General features: G+C 38.4%; 1 protein-coding gene across 11 annotated transcripts in view; it reads left to right on the top strand.

Annotated features, from left to right (window-relative positions):
* baiap2.L (BAI1-associated protein 2 L homeolog) overlaps nt 1-27,091 on the top strand; it is a 156,479-nt gene that overhangs the window by 41,257 nt on the left and 88,131 nt on the right. For 10 of the 11 annotated variants that reach the window (XM_041577338.1, XM_041577341.1, XM_041577343.1 and 7 more), the window contains exon 2: nt 10,064-10,139. The exons of the other annotated variant lie outside the window; for it this stretch is intronic. In XM_041577338.1, coding sequence (XP_041433272.1) covers nt 10,064-10,139 — 76 coding nt within the window. The remainder of the gene's footprint in view (nt 1-10,063; nt 10,140-27,091) is intronic. 11 annotated transcript variants of the gene reach the window in all.

The following is a 27,091-nucleotide window of genomic DNA, read 5'->3' as shown; positions in this document are numbered from 1 at the left end:
CTACAGACTGACGTTTCTGCCCAATCCAAGGCCTTTCTTAAAGTGCTAAAACAACAGTGAACATTCCTTAATGTCTACTTTTTGTAGGGAAACGGCAGAATGGACAGTGCTGTCTAATCATTGTCCTAATTAAGAGACCACCATTTTATGTATCACTGTAATTACATACTGTAAGGAAGAATTACCTTCCGCGTCCACACCAACGCCATCCCGCAATCCAAGATGGCGTACACAAAAATTAGCTTGAAGTTCAAATTCGAAATACACTGCTTATCGTCTTCCTTCAACTAAACTGCCACTTGGATGCTGCTTTGTATCTTGGCCCCCTATGGTGTATTACGTTGATCTAACACTATATCCTATTAAATACCGAAACTTGGTCATTTACTGTTAGTCTATGGGTCTCAGGACCTTAACCACTGCTCACTTGAGTTCATCTAACCACATGATATTTCATCCCTTAATTATATCATCCTACCCATAAATAAATAAATATGATGTTCTAATCCATTTACCCTAATCAATTATCAAAATTTAATTAAATATGCGTCCCAACAACCATGAAAGTGTAAATATCTCCCTATCACAAAAAACTCCACGACAAGTTCCTCACTCCGTGCACTTTTCATGACCCTTATGTGTCTACCTTTTAGGATTACCCATACAACACAATTGTTATTTAAATATAAGATGCATGTGAATTACTTACTACCACTTCCTTATATCCCATAATTGTGTGCATTGATTAAAAAACAAAAGAAATGTTAAAAATAAGAAAAAGTTGAAAAAATAAAAAATAGAAACAATAGAAAAAATAGGTCTATAAGATAAAAATTTCCTTTAAATGTACTCTTTCGGCCAAATTGTACAACTTCCTATATTAAATAATCATTTCGAACCAATGTCCCCTGTGTACAAAATGCACTTTGTGTAAAATCACATTTCTAGTCCATGAGGCCATCTCCACTCAGTCAATGGTAAACTACAGCACCAATTAACATGGTTCCGGTAGAGTGAATGTTCATTCAGTTGAAATAAGGAAATAGCCCACGACCAGTTCTGAATCCACTTTACTAGCTATCAATACTAAATGAGTTAATAAGAGGTCTAGGGTAAAAACATTGTGTCCAGCAAGAGCCTCTACTCCCCACATGGAACGTTGCATGTGCAGAGAAACGGCCACCCTATCTCCTGACATATGGGACCAGCACACAAACCGGACTCGTACTCACATGTAGGCATTCATCGCTCCCGGTCCTCTCACAGATTATAGAATGTGTAGGAAGAGAGGTCCCCTGGCAGAGAGGAAAAGCAAACACTGGCGTTGGCACTCACATATAGGCGATCCTCATTCCCGTGTTCGAATCCCAAGCCATCAGGCAAACTCCGACTCACAGCAAGTACTTCACTTCCGCAGGGACCCCCAGGCCAACATCCGCCCTGCCTGATAGCCTCTCACCGATCGATCAGTGCGGCTGGATAGATCTATTGTAGTTAGGGTTGCCACCTGGCTGGCTTTATACCGGTCTGGCCGGTTAGAATGTTGGTTCATACCAATGTTATTACGTTTTGCCCCAATCCAAGGCCTTTCTTAAAGTGCTAAAACAACAGTGAACATTCCTTAAGTCTACTTTTTGGCAGGAAACAGCAGAATGGACAGTGCTGTCCAATCATTGTCCTAATTAAGAGACCACCGTTTTATGTATGACTGTAAATACATACTGTAAGCTAGAATTACCTTCCCGGGAGCAACGATGTGAAGCCAGCGCGTTTTTGCCAGCGTCAGAATGGACGCCAGCGCCTGAATGATAGCCAGCGCAATGATGTCATCACGTCCATCTTTTGGTGCTGAAGGAGGCCTATTTAAGGAGCCTGAAGGTCTGAAAACATTGCCCAATTATAGGTTCTACCTTGTGAGTTCTTGGGTGTGTTATTGTGTATTGATTCTGACCTTGATCTTGACCCTTGCCTGTTTATCGTCTATTGAACCATTGCCGCCTGAACTGACCTATTTGCCTGGACTTTGACCATTCTTTTGCCTAATCCTATTGTACCGCGAACTGTGCTGGACTACAGCTTCCTCTTAGGTCTGCTACTCCAGACTGAGCCTTTGGGCCCTTACACGTACAACAGACAAATATAAAAAATTGTAAATGTACTCCATATACAAACAATTAATCATTACATATAGGGGCAGATTTATCAGAGATCGAGGTGAATTTTCAAATGCAAAAAATTATAATTTCAACCTATTTTTTGTGTACTTTGACTAGGGAATAGTCCAAATTCGATTAAAATTTGAAAAAATTAGAGTATTGAAATTTGTCATGTACTGTCTCTTGACCATTGACCTTGACCATTTGCCATCTAAAAGCTGCCGAATTGCTGTTTTAGCCTATGGGGGAACTCCTAGAACCAATTTGGAGTCAATTGGTGGGCTTTGAAAAATCAAAGTTTTTTTTTTTTTCTTTTTGGGAAAAACTTTGAATCTAATACGGTATTAATTAGATTTGTATGATTCGAATTTGGCCGAATATGGACCTATTCAACCAATATTAAGTCAAAGTTTTTTTTTCTGGCTGGTCTTTTTGAATTCGAATTAGACGTTTTTCATAGCAATATAAATCTATCAATCCTGTTACATTTACATAGTTAGTTAAATTGGGTTGAAAAAAGACAAAGTCCATCAAGTTCAACCCCTCCAAATGAAAACCCAGCATCCATACATACACCCCTCCCTACTTTTAATTAAATTCTATCTACCCATACCTATACTAACTATAGAGCTTAGTATCACAATAGCCTTTGATATGATGTCTGTCCAAAAAATCCTCCAGGCTATTCTTAAAGGCATTAACTGAATCAGCCATCACAACATCACCCGGCAGTGCATTCCACAACCTTCACTGTCCTGTGAAGAACCCTCTACATTGCTTCAAATGAAAGTTCTTTTCTTCTAGTCTAAAGGGGTGGCCTCTGGTACGGTGATCCTCTTTATGGGTAAAAAGGTCCCCTGCCATTTGTCTATAATGTCCTCTAATGTACTTGTAAAGTGTAATCATGTCCCCTCGCAAGCGCCTTTTTTCCAGAGAAAACAACCCCAACCTTGACAGTCTACCCTCATAATTTAAGTCTTCCGTCCCTCTAACCAATTTAGTTGCACGTCTCTGCACTCTCTCCAGCTCATTTATATCCCTCTTAAGGACTGAAGTCCAAAACTGAACTGCATACTCCAGATGAGGTCTTACCAGGGACCTATAAAGAGGCATAATTATGTTTTCATCCCTTGAGTTAATGCCCTTTTTTATGCAAGACAGAACTTTATTTGCTTTAGTAGCCACAGAATGACACTGCCCAGAATTAGATAACGTGTTCTCTACAAAGACCCCTAGATCCTTCTCATTTAAGGAAACTCCCAACACACTGCCATTTAGTGTATAACTTGCATTTATATTATTTTTGCCAAAGTGCATAACCTTGCATTTATCAACATTGAACCTCATTTTCCAGTTTGCTGCCCAGTTTTCCAGTTTAGACAAATCACTTTTCAAAATGGCAGCGTTCTGCACAATTTAGTAAAAATAGAAACAGTACTTTTAATGCCCACCTCCAGGTCATTAATAAACAAGTTGAAAAGCAAGGGACCTAGTACAGAGCCCTGGGGTACTCCACTAACAACACTGGTCCAATTAGAAAATGTTCCATTTACCACCACTCTTTGTAGTCTATCTTTTAGCCAGTTCTCTATCCAGGTACAAATACTATGTTCCAGGCCAACATTCCTTAATTTAACCAGTAACCTTTTGTGTGGCACTGTATCAAATGCTTTAGCAAAGTCTAAGTAAATCACATCCACTGCCATCCCAGAATCGAGGTCTCTACTTACATTCTCATAAAAAGAAATTAAGTTAGTCTGGCAAGATCTATTACGCATAAAACCATGCTGGCACAAACTCATAGTATTATGATTTGCTATGAAGTCCAGTATCTTATCCTTTATTAACCCTTCGAAAAGCATTCCTAACACTGACGTCAGACTAACTGGCCTATAGTTTTGAGGCTGAGAACGGGATCCTTTTTTGAATAGAGGCACCACATTAGCAATTCGCCAGTCTCTCGGCACTATGCCAGATCTCAATGAATCCTGAAAAATTAAGTAAAGAGGTTTGGCAATCACAGAGCTAAGCTTGCTAATTACCCTGGGATGAATACCATCTGGCCCTGGACCTTTGTTAAATGGATACTGTCATGGGAAAAAAAATGTTTTTCAAAATGAATCAGTTAATAGTGCTGATCCAGCAGAATTTTGCACTGAAATCCATTTCTCAAAAGAGCAAACAGATTTTTTTATATTCCATTTTGAAATTTGACACGGGGCTAGACATATTGTCAATTTCCCAGCTGCCCCAAGTCATGTGACTGGTGCTCTGATAAACTTCAATCACTCTTTACTGCTGTACTGCAAGTTGGAGTGATATCACCCCCCTCCCTTTTTCCCCCAGCAGCCAAACAAAAGAACAATGGGAAGGTAACCAGATAGCAGCTCCCTAACACAAGATAACAGCTGCCTGGTAGATATAAGAACAGCACTCAATAGTAAAAACCCATGTCCCACTGAGACACATTCAGTTACATTGAGTAGGAAAAACAGCAGCCTGCCAAAAAGCATTTCTCTCCTAAAGTGCAGGCACAAGTCACATGACCAGGGGCAGCTGGGAAATTGACAAAATGTCTAGCCCCATGTGAGATTTCAAAATTGAATATAAAAAAATCTGTTTGCTCTTTTGAGAAATGAATTTCAGTGTAGAATTCTGTTGGAGCAGCACTATTAACTGATTCATTTTGAAAAAATGTTTTTTCCCATGACAGTATCCCTTTAATCTTAACATGTTCTAGTCTGAATTTCCTCATGTGTGAACCATGCATCATTAGTTGTATTACTAGAATTGGGACTGTTAAGAAGGAAACCTTCACTTACTGGTTCCTCATTTGTGTAGACAGATGAAAAATATGAGTTCAGAATCTGCGCTTTTATTTTGTTTTCATCAACCAGCTGACCCCCCTCTGATAGTAAGGGTCCCACCCCTTCCTGCTTCATTTTTTACTATTAACATATTTAAAAAATAATTTTGGATTTGTTTTACTGCTTGCTGCAATATCCTTTTCTATAGCAATTTTAGCTTGCCTTATAGCTTCTTTGCATGATTTATTGGCCTCCTTGTACCTTATAAATGTTTCGGCTGTACCAGCTAACTTGAAAGCCTTAAAAGCACGTCTTTTCTTACCCACCTCAACACCAATGCTTCTTTTGAACCAAAAAGGTTTTGCTTTGCAACGACGTTCCTTGCTTATAAGTGGAATATACTGACTAGTATATTTATTAAGCAGCATTTTAAAGACTTCCCATTTTTGTTCTGTGTTTAACCCTGTGAAAAGCATTTCCCACTTAATATGTTGCAGAGATGCCCTTATACTGTCAAAGTTTGCACGTCTGAAATTTAGTGTTTTAGTTACTCCCTTATAGAATTACTTCTGCAACAGAATCTCAAAGGAGACCATGTTATGATCACTATTCCCTAAATACTCACCCACACAAATGTTAGAGATGAGTTCAGTATTGTTAATTATTACAAGGTCCAAAAGAGAGTTATTCCTAGTAGGTTCTTGAACGAGCTGGAATAAAAAGTTGTCATTCGGCATATTTACAAAACTACTAGCTTTTTCTGTCTTAGCATTCCCATTACCCTAGTCAATGTCTGGATAATTGAAGTCACCCATAGCAACAACTTGACCCAGCTGTGAAGCCGCTTGTATCTGCAAGAGTAGCTGGGCTTCATACTCGACACTTATACGAGGTGGTTTATAGCATACACCAATGATAATTCTTTTTGTTACCTTTTGCCCAGTCAAAATCTCTACCCAGAGTGATTCTACACCCTCACCAGAGTGTTATTTATCAAAGTCCGAATTTATCTCTATTTTCTGCTACAAAATCCGATCAAATCTGCTTGGGTTTTTTACTCTTATTTATTATTACATTTTCCCGAAAAAATTTGCTTTGCGGGGAAAAAAAAATCTGATTTTCACATTTTTTTCATCCGATTTTCACAATTTTTTTTCGGATTTTTCACCCGAAAACGCTTTGCCCGAAAACTTCAGGGTATTGCAAGAAACCCAGTGCACTTAAAAAAATCATTGGGACTTCTCCCATTGACTTATATGCAATCTATACAGGTCTGAGATGCTGGATTTTCTGCTTCAGACTTTTCCATCCTCGGGATTTAATAAATTCTGAAATTTTTTTGGGGATTTTTGCATTCAGAGTTTAGTTAATAACCCCCTTACAGTATTCACTGTAATTACTAATCTCATATGGCTTAATAGATCTGTCATAGATGTAGTATTTGGTCCAAGATCTTTTATTGCAGACGTGATTAAAGTGTAATTGTCTATATCAGTCAGGTAATGGTGGTGTTGAAGTTGTCCTACATGAACAGTATTGATAGTATCACGGGAAACATCTGCATGAAGCCGAATGAAACGTAAAGGGCAGAACTGTACATGGTGTCTGCGTGGATGGGTCACCCAGACATAAAAAACGGTATAATAAAAGTCCCTTTCAAATCAAGCATACAATCCAAATTCTTTTTAAAAAACATTCATAGTTGTGCTATCTGGACCATTTATAATGTCACACCCCCTTAAGCAGTTAGGCTGGAGGAATCTTAAAGTAAATAAGCAAGCTGCTCAGTTCCTTCTTAAATATCATTTTAAAATTGGAAGTTTAAGAGTCAGATTTATCAACGGTCGAGTGGAATTTTCTAATTCAAAAAACTCGAATTTCTAGCTATTTTTTTGTGTACTTCAACTAGGGAATAGTCCAAATTCGATTTGAATTCGATTTGAAAATTCAAATATCGAAATTTATCATGTACTGTCTCTTTAAAAACTTGACTTTGACCATTCACCATCTAAAACCTGCCGAATTGATGTTTTAGCTATGGGGGACCTCCTAAAACCTATTTGGAGTCAATTGGTGGACTTTGAAAATGTTTTGTTGTGATTGTAATTTGATGGAATGCGCTATTACTTCAATTCGTACAATTCGAATTCTGCCGAATATGGACCTATTCTATCAAAAACGGACCTATTCAGGCAAAAAAACCTTAATTTTGCTTCGTCTTTTTGAATTCGAATTTCAACGTTTTTTAAAATCGAAATTCGACCCTTGATAAATATGCCCCTAACTCTTGCAGGTACAGAGAGTAGAAATCTAAGCATCAGATACTCTTTAGTACCTACTTGACTGGTGATTGGCAGTGTTGAACTGGGCCTGAGAAATGTTGATGTACCGTATATACCCGAGTATAAGCCGAGTTTTTCAGCATCCAAAATGTGCTGAAAAAGTCTACCTCGGCTTATACTCGGGTCAGCGGTAGCCGAACCGAGTAGCTGAGATTGCAGTCACTTTTAATCATTCCTATACCAACAGTACACTTGGGGAGAGACTGCAATATCCCACAATGCCCTCTGTTGGTTATATGGAAGAATAACAGTGCGCCCTCTGTTGGTTATATGAAAGAATAACAGTGACTGCAATATCACACAGCGCCATCTGTTGGTTATATGAAAGAATAACATTGACTGCAATATCACACAGCGCCATCTGTTGGTTGTATGAAAGAATAACAGTGACTGCAATATCACACAGCGCCATCTGTTGGTTATATGAAAGAATAACAGTGACTGCAATATCACACAGTGCCATCTGTTGGTTGTATGAAAGAATAACAGTGCGCCCTCTGTTGGTTATATGAAAGATTAACAGTGACTGCAATATCACACAGCGCCCTCTGTTGGTTATATGAAAGAATAACAGTGACTGCAATATCACACAGCGCCATCTGTTGGTTATATGGAAGAATAACAGTGACTGCAATATCACACAGTGCCCTCTGTTGGTTATATGAAAGATTAACAGTGACTGCAATATCACACAGCGCCCTCTGTTGGTTATATGAAAGAATAACAGTGACTGCAATATCACACAGCGCCCTCTGTTGGTTGTACGAAAGATTAACAGTGATGGCAATATCAAACAGCACCCTCTGCACATGGTAGTGGGACAGTGGGACAATGCACACAGTAATCCGTTTGGCAATTCTCTGTCACCATCAACTTTGCAAAGAAGTCCGGTTGATCGCTGGGGGGTCGCTTTGGCAGAATGTGCGCTGCTGGGAGACAGGGCTGTAGTTGTGTCTCGGCTTATACTAGAGTCATTAAGTTTTCCCAGTTTTCGTAGGTAAAATTAGGTACCTCGGCTTATACTCGGGTCGGCTTATACTCGAGTATATACGGTACTATTTTATACAAACCTATTTTTGTTTCAAGAAACTGTACAATACTGCATCAATCTTATTAAGGTCCCCAACCTTTTTTACCCATGAGACAAATTTAAATGTAAAATAAATTGCAGAGCAGCACAAGCATGTGGTGTGCCAACTATGGGCTGTGATTGGCTAATTGGTAACCTTTATATGGTGTTGCAGCCTCTGTTTGGCAGTACACATTGTTTTTTTGCATCTAAAGCTTGCTTTCAAGCTAGGAATTCAAAAATAAGCACCTGCTTTGAGGCTACTGTGAGCAACATCCAGTGGGTTGGAGAGCAACATGTTACTCACGATACAGTGGTTGGGGATCATTGCAGAAGACAAAGTTGTCAATACAACTCTTTGTTCTTGAATCTGAACTGGTTTACAGTCCATACTCTTTACATAGATACCTAGATTATCCCAGTTTTTGAGCTCTTTAGTATTTTTTAATAATGCACCCTTTGGTACATAAAGTAAAATATTTATCAGAGTATGGGAATCACACGCTATAAGCAGGGTACCTGCATTAAATATTTATTATATTTCCACACACAACATGTTGTGTGTGCCCTGAGAGAGTCCCATGTATTTTTCCCTGTGACCTTGGGCGGGTCAATTTATCTATGTGGAATGCCTGCTCTGTGATTAGAACATTACTGAACTGTATACAGTAGCAGAATAATGAGAACATAGTCATTCTTTAGTCAGGAGTTGTTTGCCAAGTGTAAATCCTGTTCTGGGGCCCATAAAGAGTCTTTAGAAATAAATAAATATTCTTAAGTTTTGTATGTTTATTTTATTTTGTTTTTGTAATTCCAATTTTCTAAATTTCTGAATATAATCTTATTGGGGAAGCTATTCTCATCCTCTCAAATTTTACTTAGACTGGAATCACTCCTGTTAACGCTATATGGCACTTAAACAGTTGCTAATATGTTGCAGCTTTGTCATAGGAGTTTATTCTGGGTAATTTGAATTTGATCTGCGTTTCATTCAGCTGGATCAAAATCACTTACGGTAAAACTGAGATGCTGAATCAAAAACACTTCAAACTGAGTTGTAAGGTGTAAGTGCCTTGAATGGGCATTCACTACATAAATACTACATAATTGTTATCCCTTTTGTGAGGCATATTTTTGATATGTGCAATTTACATCAGGTATACACTTGGATTTGTGAGTTAAATGCATCATGGCTCAGGGTTAATTGAAGAAACTGTGTTATCTAAAGTCATCTTAACTCATTTGATGCATTTAACCTTTTCATTAGCATACCAAAGCACCATTGTTCACAATGGTGAATGCTTTAATTAGATGGGATGTTTTGACGCAGTTTTCTGTGTTAAATGAGATAAATGGGATATCTGTGTTTAGTTATTCTGTGTCAAACAGACAAACCAAATTGGCTGCATCAGTACATCAAGTTCTGAGAACTTGTGACATTCAGTCCATAGCCAAACTACGCCCAGTTCCCAAACTTTTTCTAAACATACAGGCACACAAGCTTAGATCTTGGGAGCTATAGGTTAGCTTAACCTGGAATGCCTATAGTTCCTATCCTTGCTTTAGTGCTATAAGTTACTTAAACTGACTCCTGCTGTGATCCTCATTGGTTCTTGCATCTTGTTGTTGACTTAAACATCACAATAATGCTTACATAGACTTATCTTTTTTTTGTTTTGTTTATTTCAGACAATTATGGAACAATTTAACCCCTGCCTTAGGAACTTCATTGCCATGGGGAAGAATTATGAGAAGGCTTTGGCAAGTAAGTGCTATGCATGACTTCAGCCATAGTTGCATTAAAACAATACTCTGCTATGCACCCTCATCCACCATACAGTAGTACCATGAAACTTTCAAACAGGTGTGTTGTAACAGACTGCTTGTCTTTTTAAACGCACACAAGTATTTCGATGCTGTAGTTGTTCTAAAGGACAATTGCTTAGAGTGTGTGTTAACAGCCTTTCGTTTTGTTTTTTTTATGGTTGAGGGATACACTGAATCCGGTATTTATCTGACCTCATTATAGTCAACCATCTTCTAAACTTCTAAAAATCAAGATACTTAACTCTTTAGAGAACTAAAGGAAAAAAATTTGTTCAGATCATGCTTGGATTATGTTTATATTATAAGGAGAATTGTTTGGGCACATCCAAACACAATGAATTTTATGCATATATAGAGGTGACGTGCTACAGGCTTACTTACCAGTTCTGGGGTAGTGGACACCTAAACTTAATTAAGTAAATAATTAATTAAATAAAACCAATATGCTAGTTTTGCTTCCAATAAAGATTAATTATATCTTAGTTGGGATCAAGTACACAGTACTGTTTTATTACTACAGAGAAAAAGGGAATACTGTTTTTTATTATTTGGATTATTTGGATAAAATGTAGTCTATGGGGACGACCATTCTGTAGTTAGGTTGAAAAAACACACACTTCCATCAAGCTCAACATTTTAACTTTTTTAAGCCTGCCTAACTGCTAGTTCCAGAGAGAGGCAAAAAACCTCATCTGAAGCCTCTCCAATTTGGCTCAGGGGGGAAAAATTTCCTTCTTGACTTCAAAATGGCAATCTAGTCTCTTGTACTATGAGCTATCTTCCATAACCCTGTATTCCCTCACTTGCTAAAAAGCCATCCAACTTTTTAAAGCTATCTAATGTATCAGCCTGCACAACTGATTCAGGGAGAGAAATCTTCACAGCTCTCACTGTAATAAATCCCTCCTGAATATTTAGGCGGAATCTCTTTTCTTCTAATCGGAATGGGTGACCTTGTGTCCTACTGGTAAATAAAGCTTTAGAGAGATTATTATATGATCCCCTTATATATTTAAACATAGTTATCATATCACCCCTCAAGCGGAGCTTTCTGGATAACTGGGTTCCGGATGATGGATCCCAAACATGTATTATCTTCTGTCTCTAATTTAAATATATGTTTGCAACTCAATTGTGGAATGACAATACAAGCAATATTTGCAGATCTACACAGTTGTTGCTTTCATATCTTACTCTTGCCTGTTAAAATGCCCAGCAACAAAATTGTAGTTGAAAATAAAGTAGAATGGGAGTGAAAGTACTAAGCTAAGGTTAAACAAATGAAGACACATTGCTCATGCTGTTTTTCAGCAAGTTAAAGGAACAGTAACATCACATTTTTTTTTTAAAGATTTCGTTAGTTTAGAATGAAAAAAAACCCCACCAAGACAAATTATACTTTAAAATCACAAAGTCTTAATTAAGAAATAACTTGCCAAAACTCCACTTCCGCTCTTCCTTCAGAAAGGGCGACCATCCATCCTGCGGGGCTCGATTCTATCTTCCTGGCTATTCTACTGACAGGTCTTTGGTGGAGGAGCAGAGCGGGGCATCAGCAGGTCCCCATACTTTTCTTCTTCTTCCTCTGCCCGTGTCTTCTCCCACCACATCTGCAAACGGCAAAGTATAAGGCTGCTGGGGCTGCGGGGAGAGACCTGTACTCTCCCCCCTTCTAACTGGTGCCAACCACCACACTGGGCAGCAAAGCTATGGGCACACAGGTAATATCACGGAGGAACAGACTGAGCCAAGTCCCGAGGGCCCCAAGTGAGCCAGAGGGCTGGACTGCCAGGAAGAGCAGCTCCAGCCCTCTGCACAGCCACCCGAGAAACTCTACTCCCAGACTTTGACAGACCAGAGAGTAGCAAGGGCAGCGGCTCGAACCAGCACAGACAGAGCGATTGTGCTTGGAAAAGGATGGGGACCTGCTGATGCCCCGCTCCCCTGCGCTGCTCCTCCACGAAAGACCTGTCAATAGAATAGCCAGGGAGATGGAATCGAAGCCCCACAGGATGGATGGTCGCCCTTTCGCCTTTTCTGAAGGAAGAGCAGAAGTGGAGTTATTTCTTAATAAAGACTTTGTGATTTTAAAGTATAAATTGTCTTGGTGTTTTTTTTTTCGATCTAAACTAACGAATTCTTTAAAAAATGTTTTGATGTTCCTGTTCCTTTAAATCAAGCTTTATTTATCTTGCACATCCTAATTCCTGCTGTGTTTTACACAGTATAGTAAAGTCTTATGCTCATGTGCAAGTTACATTTGTTTTGCTCCATTCCTTAACCTAAACTAACTTAATCCAAAATAATATTCTCTGTAATTCTTTTTTTTTTTTATTCCCCCATCATTTTGCCCTGGCAATATTAGGTGATTTAAGGTACCTTGCACCCCTTTTAACTGCCATTACATTGATTTGCTTACACACGCCACTGTGGTGATATTGGTGCAGTTGCTTTTGAATGTTGTGAACATGTTGCTACTTTCGCTACCAGTGCAGTCCAGCTGGAAGCCCACAGGCTGCATCTGGAATATATGTATACTGCAAAAATCCAGACTCCGAAACTCCACCATCTCAGACCTGTTGAGGTCCTGTACAAGTCAATGGGAGAGGCACCAATCTCTATTTGTGTGGAGTTTAGCCAGAAAATCTGAAAATTCAGGGTTTTCTGGCAAAAAGATATGGGGAAAAAAAGTCTGAAAATTTTTTATTAGGTTTTTTCCTGATCCGATTAATTTGAGTTTTTATTAATAAATAATGTCAAATTGGGCATGGGAGTTTGGTTGTGTTTTTTTAATGAAATAATAAGATACATTTGCAGTTTAGTAAACAACCCACTTGAACTTTTGAACTTTTTTCACATGAATAGGGATAATATCCTCTGCAGTGAGCGCCACCAAGCTTTTTATTTTTTGGTGCCACCACCATTAATTTGATTAAGATCGTAAAAGTTATTGTGATAACTAGGGATACACCGAATCCAAGATTCGGTTCGGGATTCTGCCTTTTTCAGCAGGATTCGTATTCGGCCGAATCCTTCTGCCCGGCCAAACTGAATCCGAATCCTAATTTGCATATTCAAATTAGGGGCGGGAGGGAAATCATGTGACTTTTTGTCACAAAACAAGGAATTAAAAAATGTTTTGCCCTTCCCACCCCTAATTTGCATATGCAAAGTAGGATTCGGATTTGGTTTGGTATTCGGCCGAATCTTTCACAAAGGATTCGGGGGTTTGGCCGAATCCAAAATAGTGGATTCGTTGCATCCCTAGTGATAACATGAGTATGGTTTAAAGTGGGTGTTATTCAAAAATGGGTAGCGGTCAGCACTGCCTTCCACTATAGGCCCTCCACCATGTAGGCCAGAAATATTCCGTCCCTCAGAACCATAGAAGTTTAACATAGAGGATGCTTTCTGAGTAATTTATAGTTAAAGCTTTGCTAACAGAAAAAACATTTGGAAGAATTTAGTAAATGATATCCCTTCAAAAATGGGGAAAAAAGTTTTCTAATACATCATGCCTGCTGTTGAACATATAAAAAAACATTCACTAAATGGTGCTCTTTGTTTTTCTTTTAAATTGCATTATCCTTTTTTGTAGTGGCTTTTGTTTACATCTGCTGATCATGAACTTATTGAGGATATTGAGGATTTCTTTTTGCTTTAAAGAAAGTTTGCAAAGATCCTTGGTGGTGATATTGCATGACATCAATTGCAATTTCAGATCTATAGGGTTACAATTTTATTTTATGCCCCCTGTCTCATTTAGTTTCCAGAGTTGTATTTGCAAAAATAGACTCCTATGGTTAGCTCCTAGGGCAGCAGGTTCAGGAGGCATGACTTCAACAGAGGGGATTTTTTTTTCTACACTACTGACTGCATATACAATATAGTTTCTGTAATGCTCAAGTACCCATATAGTAGCCTAGATGAATGCGTTCATGTGTTAATCTCTATTAACACATTCATTCCTGCTTGACTCTACTGTTTTTGGTTGGATATTACATAATAGATCTTCAAAAGTTACCCTACTAGATGAAAGAAAAGCTGGTGTCAGACTGCTATTTAAGCACCAAATTGTTTGATTAAAAGAATAAACCATTCGATGACAACATAACAATTAATTAACAGTATTAAATGTATGTGTGCAAATGCAAGGAGTGTGACTGGTAAAATGGGAGAGCTAGAGGTGCGGGCACTGGAGGGAAAATATGATGTGATTGGTGTGGCCGAAACATGGCTAAATTAGTCGCATGACTTGGGCAGTTATCAGCAGCTATAGTTCGTTTCAGAGGGACAGAGGCAATAGAAAAGGAGGAGAGGTATGTCTGTTGGTTAGGCAGGAGGTGATGTTAGAAAATGTATATAAAGGAGGAAGTGATGTTTGAAAATGAGGGGGCAGAAGTCTTATGGGTGGAGCTCTTCACTGATTGTAAAGAGTCCAGCAAATAGTTTAGGGAAAGTAATGATAATGGGGGATTTTAATTACCCAGATATTGACTGGAGCAACAGCACTGCCAGGTCAGTTAATGGGAAAAAGTTTACAAACAAGTTGTTGAGGAGCCAACCAGTAAAAAGCTATACTGGATCTAGTGATCTCTACATCACAGAACATATAGCAAATGTGCGAGTGATTGAACCCCTGGGTAATGGTGATCATCATGTAATATCATTTAATATCTGTTGCAAAAAAAAAAAAAAAAATCCCTTTAACGAGTAAATGTAACATACATAGTAACATAGTAACATAGTAAGTAAGGTTGAAAAAAGACACATGTCCATCGAGTTCAACTTTTTTTTTTAACTACCTATCTGCCAGTTGATCCAGAGGAAGGCAAAAAACCCATGTAGAAGCATTAAGAATCAACCTGTGTGGCTTAATATAGACGTAAAGAAGTTAATAGGAAACAAGAGAAAGGTGTTAAAAACCAAGTCTGCTGGGACAGAAGCTGCATTTAAAGGGGACCTGAAAAAAATATTACAAATCTTATATTATGCCGTTAGTCAAGCAAAATGAACTTTAATTACACTTCATAAATTATTTGAATCTTGTTTTGTTTGGTCAGGGATAGCAAGGAAGCAGGAGCCATTTTGTGGACACTGTTATTAAGGCAAGCCTTGAATCATATCACAATCTTGTTTGTGCACCAAAATGGGAGACCTGATGTTCAACACCACGCACTGGTTACACTGGTGAAGAGAGCTGGGGGAATGTGGGGAGTGCAGTGACATCTAATAAGTGCTGAATGGAAAGTAAAAGTAATTACCTGTCCATCCTCTATGCCAAAGAAATAGAGGAAAGGCAGGCAATATTTTATTGACAGCTGAGATTTTTAAATGAGCTTACAACAACTATGAATATTTAATAAAAAAAATTATTTGGATTTCACTTTTCATTTGAAAAGGACTTTTTATTATAGTCTGTGTGACAGGTCACCTTTAATGAATACAAACACTATAATAAATGTTGTAAAACAGCAATCCGGAAGGCAAAGATAGTAAATGAGGGCGCATTGTGGTTGAGGCTAAGACTAAGACCCAAAAAGTTTAAGTATATTAATAGTCAAAAGATGCAGGCTGAGAATGTTGCTCCTTTAAATAATGGTACCAGCAGGTTTGTAACAGATACAGAAAAGGCAAATGTGCTAAATCACTTCTTCTCTTCAGTATAAACAATAGGAGAGTCTGAGTTCCCGGGCTCACTTCATAGCTGCTCTGATGGCTCTGCTCAATCTAGTCAGTGGCTGACTCAGGATATTATTCATTAAGCTTTAATGAAAGTGAATGTAAACAAGGGTCTAAGAGACAGTTCAGTTTTAGATTGGCCCCTATTTCTGATTTTATCCGATTCGCTTTCATCTGGTATGGAACCCATGAATTGGAGGAAAGCTGATGTCATTCAATATTTGAAAAGGGATTACACCACCTGTGGTGGGCAAATGATTTGAAGTCTTGTTAAGGGATCACATTCAAAATTGTGTCCTACTTAATGGCATGATGAGCAGCATGGCTTTATGAAGGATAGGTCATAGTAAGTAAGTAAGTAAGTAAGTAAGGTTGAAAAAAGACACACATCCATCAAGTTCAACCTTTTTTTTTTTTATATCTGCCTAACTGCCAGTTGATCCAGAGGAAGGCAAAAAAAAAACTCATCTGAAGCCTCACCAGTTTGCCTCAGAGGGGAAAAAAATCCTTCCTGACTCCAAAATGGCAATCTGACTAGTCCCTGGATCAACTTGTACTATGAGCTATCTCCCATAACCCTGTATTCCCTCAGTTGCTAAAAAGCTATCCAACCCCTTCTTAAAGCTATCTAATTTATCAGCCTGCACAACTGATTCAGGGAGAGAATTCCACATCTTCACAGCTCTCACTGTAAAAAAACCCTAACGTATATTTAGGCGGAACCTCTTTTCTTCTAATCGGAATGGGTTACCTCGTGTCAGCTGGAAAGACCTCCTGTTAAATAAAGCATTAGAGAGATTTTTATATGATCCCCTTATATATTTATACATAGTTATCCTATCACCCCTTAAGCGCCTCTTCTCCAGTGTGAATATCCCCAATTTGGCCAGTCTTTCCTCATAGCTATGATTTTCCATACCTTTTGGCCGAATCTGAATCCCGCTGAACCGAATCTGAACCCTAATTTGCATATGCAAAATTGGGGCAGGAGGGAAATTGTGTGACTTTTTGTCACAAACCAAGAAAGTAAAACATTTTCCCCTTTCCCCTACTAATTTGCATATGCAAATCAGGATTTGGATTTGGTTCAGTATTCTGCCCAGTCTTTCGTGAAGGATTCTGAGGTTCGGCTGAATCCAAAATAGTGGATTCGGTGCATCCCTATTTACCAGTAGGTTTTTCCAACTGACGCAAGGTCACCCATTCCGATTAGAAGGCGGTTCTGCCTAAAAATTTGGAAGGGTTTTTTACAGTCCGAGCCGTGAAGCTGTGGAATTCTCTCCCTGAAGGCTGATACATTAGATAGCTTTAAGAAGGGGTTGGATGGCTTTTTAGCAAGGGTGGGAATACAGGGTTATGGAAGATAGCTCATAGTACAAGTTAATCGAGGGATTGGTCCGATTGCCATTTTGGAGTCAGGAAAAGAATGTTTCCTCTTCTGAGGCAAATTTGAGAGGCTTCAAATGGGGTTGTTTGCCTTCCTCTAGATCAACTAGCAGTTAGGCAGGTTAAAATGCAGTTTAAATGTTGAACTTTTTTTTTTTTTTTACCTAACTTACTTTGTAAGTGTGTGGCATAGTATTGCTGTTCTGAGAGACTTTGTAGGCAGCCAGAATTATGTTGGTTAAGTTGGTCATCTAGAATCTGTGAATCACATTAAATTTTGTGTAGAGTATCGTTTTTCTGTGGTTTTTTTTTTGGACAGCATTACAGATCTTGTACAAATTACAGTATGACAACCTGTAGAGAACAAGGTTTGTGCATCTACACTGTGTATAGGTGCACTTTTTTACAGCACTCACTTATTAAATGACCATTTATTTGATTACAATATTAAATAAAATCCACTGTGTGAGTCGAAAAAAATCATTGTACTGAAGAACAATATTTTTAAGTCCTATTCATTTAGCAGTTTCAAGAATTTGCTCATAAATAGTTAACCAATGCATGCATTTATCCATTAAATTCTAAACTATAACCATGCCATTCTGCATGATGTAAATGACTTTACCTAGTATTTATAGAATTCTCTTTGTAGTCTTCTTAATGCAATGGATTGTGAAACAGCATGCGTCTATTATCTCTAAACAAAAAGATATAAATGCTTAGGTATGATTTGTGTTTATATAGGATGGCAAGGGACACACATTTGCAAAATAAGTTAACCACAAGGCTCATGACACATATAACACACCTTGGGGGTTATGTAATAAAAGGCACTAAATTTGCCCAGGAGCAGTAACTCATAGCAACCAATCAACAACTAGGATTCACTGGTCACCTGTTTAAAAGAAAGCACTTTATTGGTTGCTGTGTGTTACTGATCCTTGACAAACTTGGCGCCTTTTATTACATATGGGAGCTTGTATTGCCACCAGTGGAGAAATGCATATTCTCTGCAATGTTCCCCGCCGATGACTGAAACAGCAACCGTATGTCACCAGTGTTATGCTTGAAAATGTTTGTGTTTTCATTCCAGCCAATTACAGGCAAAATGGGCGATAACAGACATTTTTCCACTGGCAAAAAATTATGCTGTTTGAGCAAATGTTGCAGGTCAGACTAGTAAAATTTTGAATCAGACTTTTTACCGCAAATTGCTTGTTTGTGTCAAAAATCACAAATTTGACTTTATTTGCCAGTAGGTCTTTCAAGCTGACACAAGGTCACCCATTCTGATTAGAAGAAAAGAGGTTCCCGCTAAATATTCGGAAGGGTTTTTTTTTTTACGAGAGCTGTGTGCTTTAAAAAAGGGGTTGGATGGCTTTTTAGCAATTGAGGGAATACAGGGTTATGGAAGATAGTTCATAGTACAAGTTGATCTTGGGACTAGTTCAAATGCCATTTTTAAAAGTGATTCCCTTTTTCTGGAAGGAACTTTTTCCTTCCTCTGGATCAACTGGCGGATTAAAAAAAGTAAAGAGGTTGAACTTGATGGACTGTCTTTTTTCAAGCATCATGGCTGTACATATATATTCGTTAATCTATAATTACCAGATAAGGCTATTTATTCTTAAAAATGTTCCCCCTGCTGATAACGATGTCTGTGTGCCATCAAGTAATAAACTATTAGCATACAGCAGAAATTTTAAACTGCAAAGTGGGTTGATTGAAGTGTAACCACTGCTTCAATAAACCTACTTTGCAGTTTGAAATTACTGCTGTATGCTGTTTGATAACTCTTTAATGGTGTACATATATATATTCCCATGCCTTGCTTGATGAGAAGTTGCCAGGACCTGTGACAAATATGCTTGAAATGTAATTGCAAGCCCAACAGCCTATATGTATTTGATGACGGGGTGTAAAATATTTAGCTTTATTACAGTATGGGATCAGTTATCCAGAAATCTGTTGTCCAGAAAGCTCAAAATTACAGGAAGGCCATCCCCCAAAGACTCCATTTTATGCAAATAATCCAAATCTTTAAAAAATACTTCCTCTTCCTCTGTAATAATTAAGCAGGACCTTGCCCTTGATCCAAACTAAGATATACTTAATCATTATTGGAGGTAAAGCAATCATATTGGATTAAAGTTTAAATTATAAAAGTTTAATTTGTAAGTAGACTTAGGGGCAGATTTATCAAAGGTCGAGGTGAATTTTTAGAATGAAAAACATTTGAATTTTGAGCTATTTTTTGTGTACTTCGACTAGGGAATAGTCCAAATTTTATTTGAATTTGAAAAAAATTAAAAAATTAGAATATCTGTACTTCGAACATTTGCCATCTAAAACCTTTCCCGAAATGCTGTTTTAGCCTATGGTGGACCTCCTAAAACCTATTTGGAGTCAATTGGCAGACTTTGAAAAATCTAAGTTTCTTTTTGGAAAAACTTTGAATTGAATTCGATCGAATTCACTATTTCTTCGATTTGTACGATTCGAATTCGGCTGAATACGGACCTATTAGATCTAAAACAGACCTATTCGACCAAATAAAAACAAAGACTTAATTTCTGTTGGTCTTTTTGAATTCAAATTTCTAAGTTTTTTCAACTCAATATTCGACCTTTGATAAATATGCCCCTTAAGGTATGGAGGTCAACATAAAAATATGTTATCCATGTGCCAGTGCTCTGGCACATGCGCAAGGGTGTGTTTGTGTGAAGCTAAGGACTGCGCAGCCTAGGGGTGCCCGTGTAGGAAATTGGGCTTTCCAAACAATTGGCATCATAAAAAGGTGGCTAACCTGTATACTGTATGTCTACCTGCTGGCTGATCAGATCATTAACCAGTCTTAAGAGTTGCTACATAGACCCAAGAAGATTACGTCAGGCTTTTATCCGGTCCTTTTCTGCAAGCCCTGTAAACCCACAATCTTTTTTTTTTTTTTTCCATTCATTTAGTCCTACTGCATTGATGCTCTTTGAGGTACACTGAAGGGTTATGAGTTATTCCAGCTCTTCCTAGTCCCTTTGTTGTAAACAGTGTATTTAAAGGGCTATGATCAGTGCATAAGGTAAATTCTCTACCCCATAGGTAGGTTCTCCGTCCAAACACATGCTAGAACTTCTTTTTCATCAATTGAATATTTTACGACCAGCCTCTGTAAGTGTTCTGGATGCAAATGCAACAGTTTTCTCTGTGTGATAAGCATGGATCTGTGTGAGAACTTCACCAACGCCATAGTCTGAAGCATCTGTAGCAACCATAGTGAGTAGTGCAGGATCAAATAAAGCTAGCGCTGTATTGTTCACAATTAGCTGTTTCACTATTTCAAAGTTATGTTGAGCAGTCTCTGACCACACCAGACTTAAAGTTCCACGTAGTAGTAGTGCTCTAAGTGGCTCCACAACTGAAGCATAGTTGGGAATAAACTTAGAATACCATGAAGTAAGAACTAAGAAAGCTTGTAAGGTCTGGAAATCAGATGGAGTAGGTGATTGTGTAACAGTGTTGACATGGTCAGGGTCAGGCAGTAATACATCTTGTGAAATTATATGACCCAGAAATGACAGCTGAGTTTGTCCGAAGTGGCATTTGGAAAGGTTCCTGCAGAATCAATGCATTTCAGAACATGTTTTAGGTACTTTTCATGAAGATCCATAGTTGGAGTGTAGACAATTATATAATCCAAGTAGCATTGTACACCAGGTATGTCATGGAGTATAGAAGACATTAGTCTTTGAAATCAACTCGGTGCTGAAGCCAGTCCATAAGGTACACGCTTGAACCAAAACAAACCATCATGGGTGATATATGCAGTGAGGTCTCTGCTTTCCTCATGCAGTAATTCTTGACGAGATCCAGAGTAGAAAAAAATTTTGCTCCTCACAGTTCTGAAAATGAAAATATTTTCTCTATATAACAACTGCTTTATTAGGTTCACAGAGATCAACACACAATCGAATACCTCCAGTTTTCTTCATTGTTACAACAATTGGTGAAACCTATTCAGAGGATTCTGATTTTTCCATCACATCTTGCTTTAGTTCCTTTGAGACCGACTCCCTTGTAGAGTAGTGCAATTGCCTCAATTTCTGGCGTACTGGTTTTACATCTGGTCTCAACTTAACTTTGTGTCCAAAGTTCTTTGCACAGCCCAGTGAAGTGTTGCTTTGTGGTGAAATTTTAGACACAGGCTGTGTGGCAGGCACTGTTGCTGTAGTAATGAGACCATCAACTAATTGTAGGTTTAATGCAGGAAAGAGATCCCTTCCAAGTATAGCAGTGCCTTTATTCACAGTGTAAAAGTCACATTTTGCAGTATTTGATTCAAATTGTACAGTCACTGGCAAGCAACCAAGCACAGTGATTGGATCCTTTAAGTAACTGACTAGTCTCAGGGCAGGTGCAACAAACAATCTTTTGCAAAGTATTTCAAGAAAACATCCTTTCGTAGTATAGAAACAGCTGAACCTGTATCAAGCATCAGGTTAATGGAGTGCCCTTTGTCAGCAGAAGCAATATTGACACTGACAGTGCATATACACTTGTCTGGAATAAATGTACCAGCTTTATCCACACTTAATACCGTAACATTTGGAGCAGTGACTTCATGAACATCTTTAGCAGAACTATGACAGATCTTAGCAGAATGTCCTACTTTTCTGCATTTGCAGCACTGTACAGCTTTTGCAGGACATGTAGCATAATTTGCAGTGTGTTGTATTGAACCACAGCAGAAGCAGTATTTTTTATTTGTATTTGCTGCACGGTTTTGCAGTGAATCCCTTTCCTTAGCACTGTATTTTGCCTGTGACTGTGCATTATTAGGCCACAGTGCTGAATTCACAGTCTGTACATTCCTAGCAGTTCCCTGACTGAGAGTTTTAGCCTCTGCCACTGCTGTTTCAATTTGGCTAGCAACTGTAATAGCTTTTGCAAGGGTTAAATCCTGCTCTCTCTAATGTGAGGTGAGTTTGTTTTTTCCACTTTTTGGTCTCATAGCATTTCATCTGTTAGATTCCCAAACTCAAAGGTAACAACCAGCTCTCTTAAAGCTGCTACAAATTGTTCTGTGATTTCACCATTATGCTGTCCACATTGGAGGAATTTATATCTATCACATTTACTCTTGGCACGGAAAAGTTCTTTATAGCAGTAAGAGCAGTTTAATAAGTCTCATCAGGTAATGGTAATGTATAGAATATACGCTGTCCCTCCGCTCCCAGGCAGTGAATAAGTAAAGCACACGTTCTGGCAGCAGAAATCTCCCCTTAGTTAGCAGCAATGATGTCATTTTCAAACATAAGGATCCAAGCAGAAAAAGCTATGGTAGGCTCATCCGAGGTTGGAAGAAAAACTGCAGGCTTCTGCAGAGATAGAAGAGACATCTCGTCGCCAATTTGGTATGTTTTGGTAGCCGAGGATGACTAGAGACTGCAAATGTGGCACTCCGTTCTTACATCTTTGAGAAATATTGCAAAAAATAGACCATTAAGTACTGCACTATAGTTTAGCTCCTTGTGACTTTCTAGAAATACTCAAGGAGAGTTGTTGGGGGACTAGAATATCGGAGCAAGAAAGTACCATGAAATGGATACTGTCATCAAACAAATAGCTAATTCTACTATATTACCATATCATTTTTTCACAAGATGTATTTGTGTCATGTAGGCACACTTCAACTGTTTTCGGCAGCTGAATCTCTATATATGAAGTAATGACTGGTGCCTGCTCTCACAGGAAGGCAAACGTTCTATGTGCTATATGCCTTTTTAAATGAAGTTGATAAAAACATTACAGTATTTCATCCTGCTGTGTCTTATTGGACAGTAAATCTGATACCAAGAGTATGTCTAGCAGTAGATAAGTACAAAAGAACTGGTTATTACTATAGGAGTTGCCAGTGGAGGGTAAAAAACAGAGTTGAATTAAAGAAAAAGTAAAATATTCAAATTTGGAGTCTTTTTTTAAAAAATCGTTTTAATTTATTTGTTTTAGTAGAGGTATGAGATGCGTTATCTGGGAACCTTTATCCAGAAAGCTCAGAATTACGGAAAGGCCGTCTCCCATAGACTTTATTTTATCCAAATAATCCATGTGTTTAAAAATTATTTCTCTTTTCTCTGTTATAATAAAACAGTACCTTGCACAAACTCTCTTTTCTCTGTTATAATAAAACAGTACCTTGCACAAACTAAGATATAATTAATCATTGTATGAAGCAAAACCAGTCTGTTGTTTACATGATTTTCTAGTAGACTGAAGATCCAAATGACAGAAATATCTGTATCTGGAAAACCTCAGGTACTGAGCAATCTGGATTACTGGTCCCATACCTCTACTCTTCTAGATATTGCAGTAAGCACAAAATATTTATCTAACAAAAAAAACCAACAAATGTTGTCAAGAACAAACTTGATTTTATGGTGTATTACATGGTGGAACCATGAAAAAGTTGAAAGACCTACCTGGTTTCTACTTTCTAGTTAATGTTTTTCACACCCTATACCTGTTTACTTTGCTTGAACTTCCATTTGCTGTATCTGTCCTGCTCCAGACCACTTTTTTTAATGTATTTTTCTGCTGTCAAGTGTATAGAGCCATCTTAATATTTGATGTCACACTGATCATTTCCCTAGAGGTACTACAACTACTCTTGTAGGGAAGTTCCCCAAAGTCAACACCTACAGTACAAATTATAATTATTTTAATGACATGTAGCACAAACAATTTATATCATGCTCAGGATTGCAGAAAAAAGGATATAAACATTATGAAAAAAGCAAGCTTGGAAAATTTCAAACTAATGAATGTGCAAATGTGCCAACTTTCACTTGCTTCCTGAATTGTGTATATGTTTGATTACCTGATTCTCCAGTTAACTGGACCTGTGCAGTTACTCCTTTTAACCAATCCGATATTTGCTTCTATTTACTAATCTGTAGCAGATCATTCCCAGCTAGTTTTGATTCCATGTGACTGGCAAGTGCACATGTTGGTGAACGAGTCCTTCTGTGTCCAAGTATCCATATAGATTGACATTATTGTGTGATCTGTGGAAACTCTAACCTGCCCAGCATGTTGACTTAAATATTGGCCTATGTTGTTTTAAAGATTGTTAAATGCATTTTATATTTTTGGGAAAAAGACTCCTTCCAGCTTCCTAATGATTTTTTTTATGTTGTTGATCATAACAATGAAAGTGTTGCACATAAAAAAAGAATGGTTCACTAGCCGCTCATTTTCTGGAGGTTAATATAAAAACAAAAAATGTCTGCCTCTTGGAATACAGGAGTTTTTGTTCTTTCATGTGCACATTATAGTTAGTATGACAGGGACTCCGAAATTAATTTTTTTTTTTTTTTGGTGTCAAATGCAGGATCTGTCCAACTTCTGCGGTACCGAGGGCCAAACATTTTCTGGCCTACACGGTGGAGGGCAGATAATGGAAACACCCATGTTACCACAAGAACTTTTAAGACTATATCCACATTAATGGTGGTAGCACACCATAAAACCAAATGATTGGTTCTCACTGCAGGGATATCACAAGTTTATTAAACCATAGACATACCTTTAAATCCATATGCATCATACTCCCCTGTGGATAAAACAGTAACCCCCAGCACATGATTAAACACCTTGCGGAGCTGTAACAAGTATTTCCAAATGCTAACAATTCCCCACCAGGATAACTTCCCACAGGCAGAGCATGGCACACTCAGAATATGGCACACACAGGGAGCATAGGGCAGACAGATTATTGCGCACACACACAGGGAGCATAGGGCAGGCAGAGTATGGCACACCCATGGAACATAGGGCAGTTAGAGTATGACACACACATTCAGCATATGGCAGGCAGAGTACAGCAGGAAACTTGTCAGGACCTGGTGCTCCTTCAGCAGTTTGTCTGAAGTGTGAACAATGTGGGCAGTTTCAGTCTAGGTCTCGGGTGTGCTCAGTACTGGGCTTTAGGGGTGTGAACAATAGAGGTGTCATAGTTATGAACAATGCAGGGGTCTTAAAGGTGTGAACAGTGCAGGATTTTATAGTCTGATGAGAGGTAAACAATGTAGGGGCCAGTTAAAATCAGTATTGATACCTTTACACAAGGTAAACTGGCACAGCAGGTAGACTTTCATGTGTGGGGCCCCACAAGGGGGGTTGTGGGCCGACAGTTGGACAGCACTGATTTAAATAATCCAGGTTAACTGGCAAAATACATTGTTCCATCCTTCTCTTAATAACCTCCAAGCAATTAAGAAAGAACCAACTAACTTTCCAGTATAACAAAAACAAAATTTATTTTCTATGGATATAAAGGAGATCTACAGGATAAATGATAGCCCCATAATTCTGTAGGCAATAGTGTATACTATATGATGCTAGTTTTTAATTTTAATATTGTCTTCAAAAATAGCCCCTTCATTGGAGTTCTCACCATAGATGTCCTCTGGTCCCTGTTTCAAATGAGGTGTGAGCATGTCCTAACGTTCCCTGTCAGAAGCACAGTAGGAGGGGGACAGCCAGTCATAGCCCTGCATTTGCACAAATACAGACTTCACTTCTCTATCCGACAGCCCAGCTGCTGAAAAAAATAAACTTGACTTACATGATATATAAATTATTTAAAAATGTCTTCTTTTCTTTTGTAATTCACAATAACAGCAAGCAGGCAGGAACCATTTTGTATAAGCTGTTATCAAAGCTGGCTTTGAATCATCCCAAATTCTGCGCTAGAACATACAGCACAAACTACAAAATTATAGACTAGAAGGAGAGTGGGAGAATGTGAGCAGCACAGTGACATCATGGAAGTGCGAATAGTGATTGCTATGCCTCAGACATTGAGGCCGGATATATGGATATATATTAAAGGGTATGCTTAAGCCTCAAGTATTAAATAAGCTCACTGGTGCAACAGAATTGCTGACCTGGCCTAACTAATTGACACTCTGCACATTGCTATTCCTCATAGCAATCATGGGTCCCACCCATTCGTCCACCAAGGTTCTTCTTCTGGAAGAAAGTCTCCCAGATCCACCCCTCATACGTGGATGAGACTCATGCAGTTACATTTCCCTCATTCACCTACAACATTTTCTTTTGTTGTTTTATCCAATATGAATGATTTGGCCCATGTTATTTTTAATTGTAACAGTGAAAGGTTAAGTTATACATTATTAGTCGTTGATCCTGGTTAAGGATGTGGTGGTGTATGTTCTATGGAGTCTTTCAAGTTTGAAAAAATAAGGGCTGCCAGGCATGCAGAAAAGGAAATTGAAATATAAGAATAAAGCAAAGCAGCTTTTTGTAGTTTTGTGAAATACAATGTTTAGCCACACAGCATGTGATTTACAAGGTCACTTAGGCAGGCCTGCCTTTGTGCTTTCCAAATTGGAGTAACTGCCCATGGCTTTAATCATGGCGGGGCACACAAAGCAACGGTTGCGGGCAACAAAAGTGCCAAAAAATAGATACATATAGCAGAGAAATAAGGAGATTATAGAGCACCTTTACAGCAACTAGTAGTATCTTTATATGCGTATTGGCAGCCATTCAGTTGCTGCTAAAGTTCATCTCCCAGCAACCATATCAGACTGAAGGTTGCCAGGGAGTGCTGTCATTCAAACAGTGGTAAAAGGTCCTTAGGTCGGGCCTCGTGTGTGTCAATAAAAACTGGTCTATTTTGACAAGTAACATCGGCTTACCGGATACTTTAAAATAAAAACCTATGTGGGGATTTAAAAGGACATTTTGATGCCCACAGATCCCTTGAAATGTTACAATGTAGCTCCTTTACGATTGGCACCA

The sequence above is a fragment of the Xenopus laevis genome, chromosome 9_10L (genome assembly GCF_017654675.1).
Source record: "Xenopus laevis strain J_2021 chromosome 9_10L, Xenopus_laevis_v10.1, whole genome shotgun sequence".
NCBI classification, from domain to species: Eukaryota; Metazoa; Chordata; class Amphibia; order Anura; family Pipidae; genus Xenopus; species Xenopus laevis.
The sequence above is the reverse complement of the archived record's forward strand: the minus strand, read 5'-3'. Positions and strand labels throughout refer to the sequence as shown.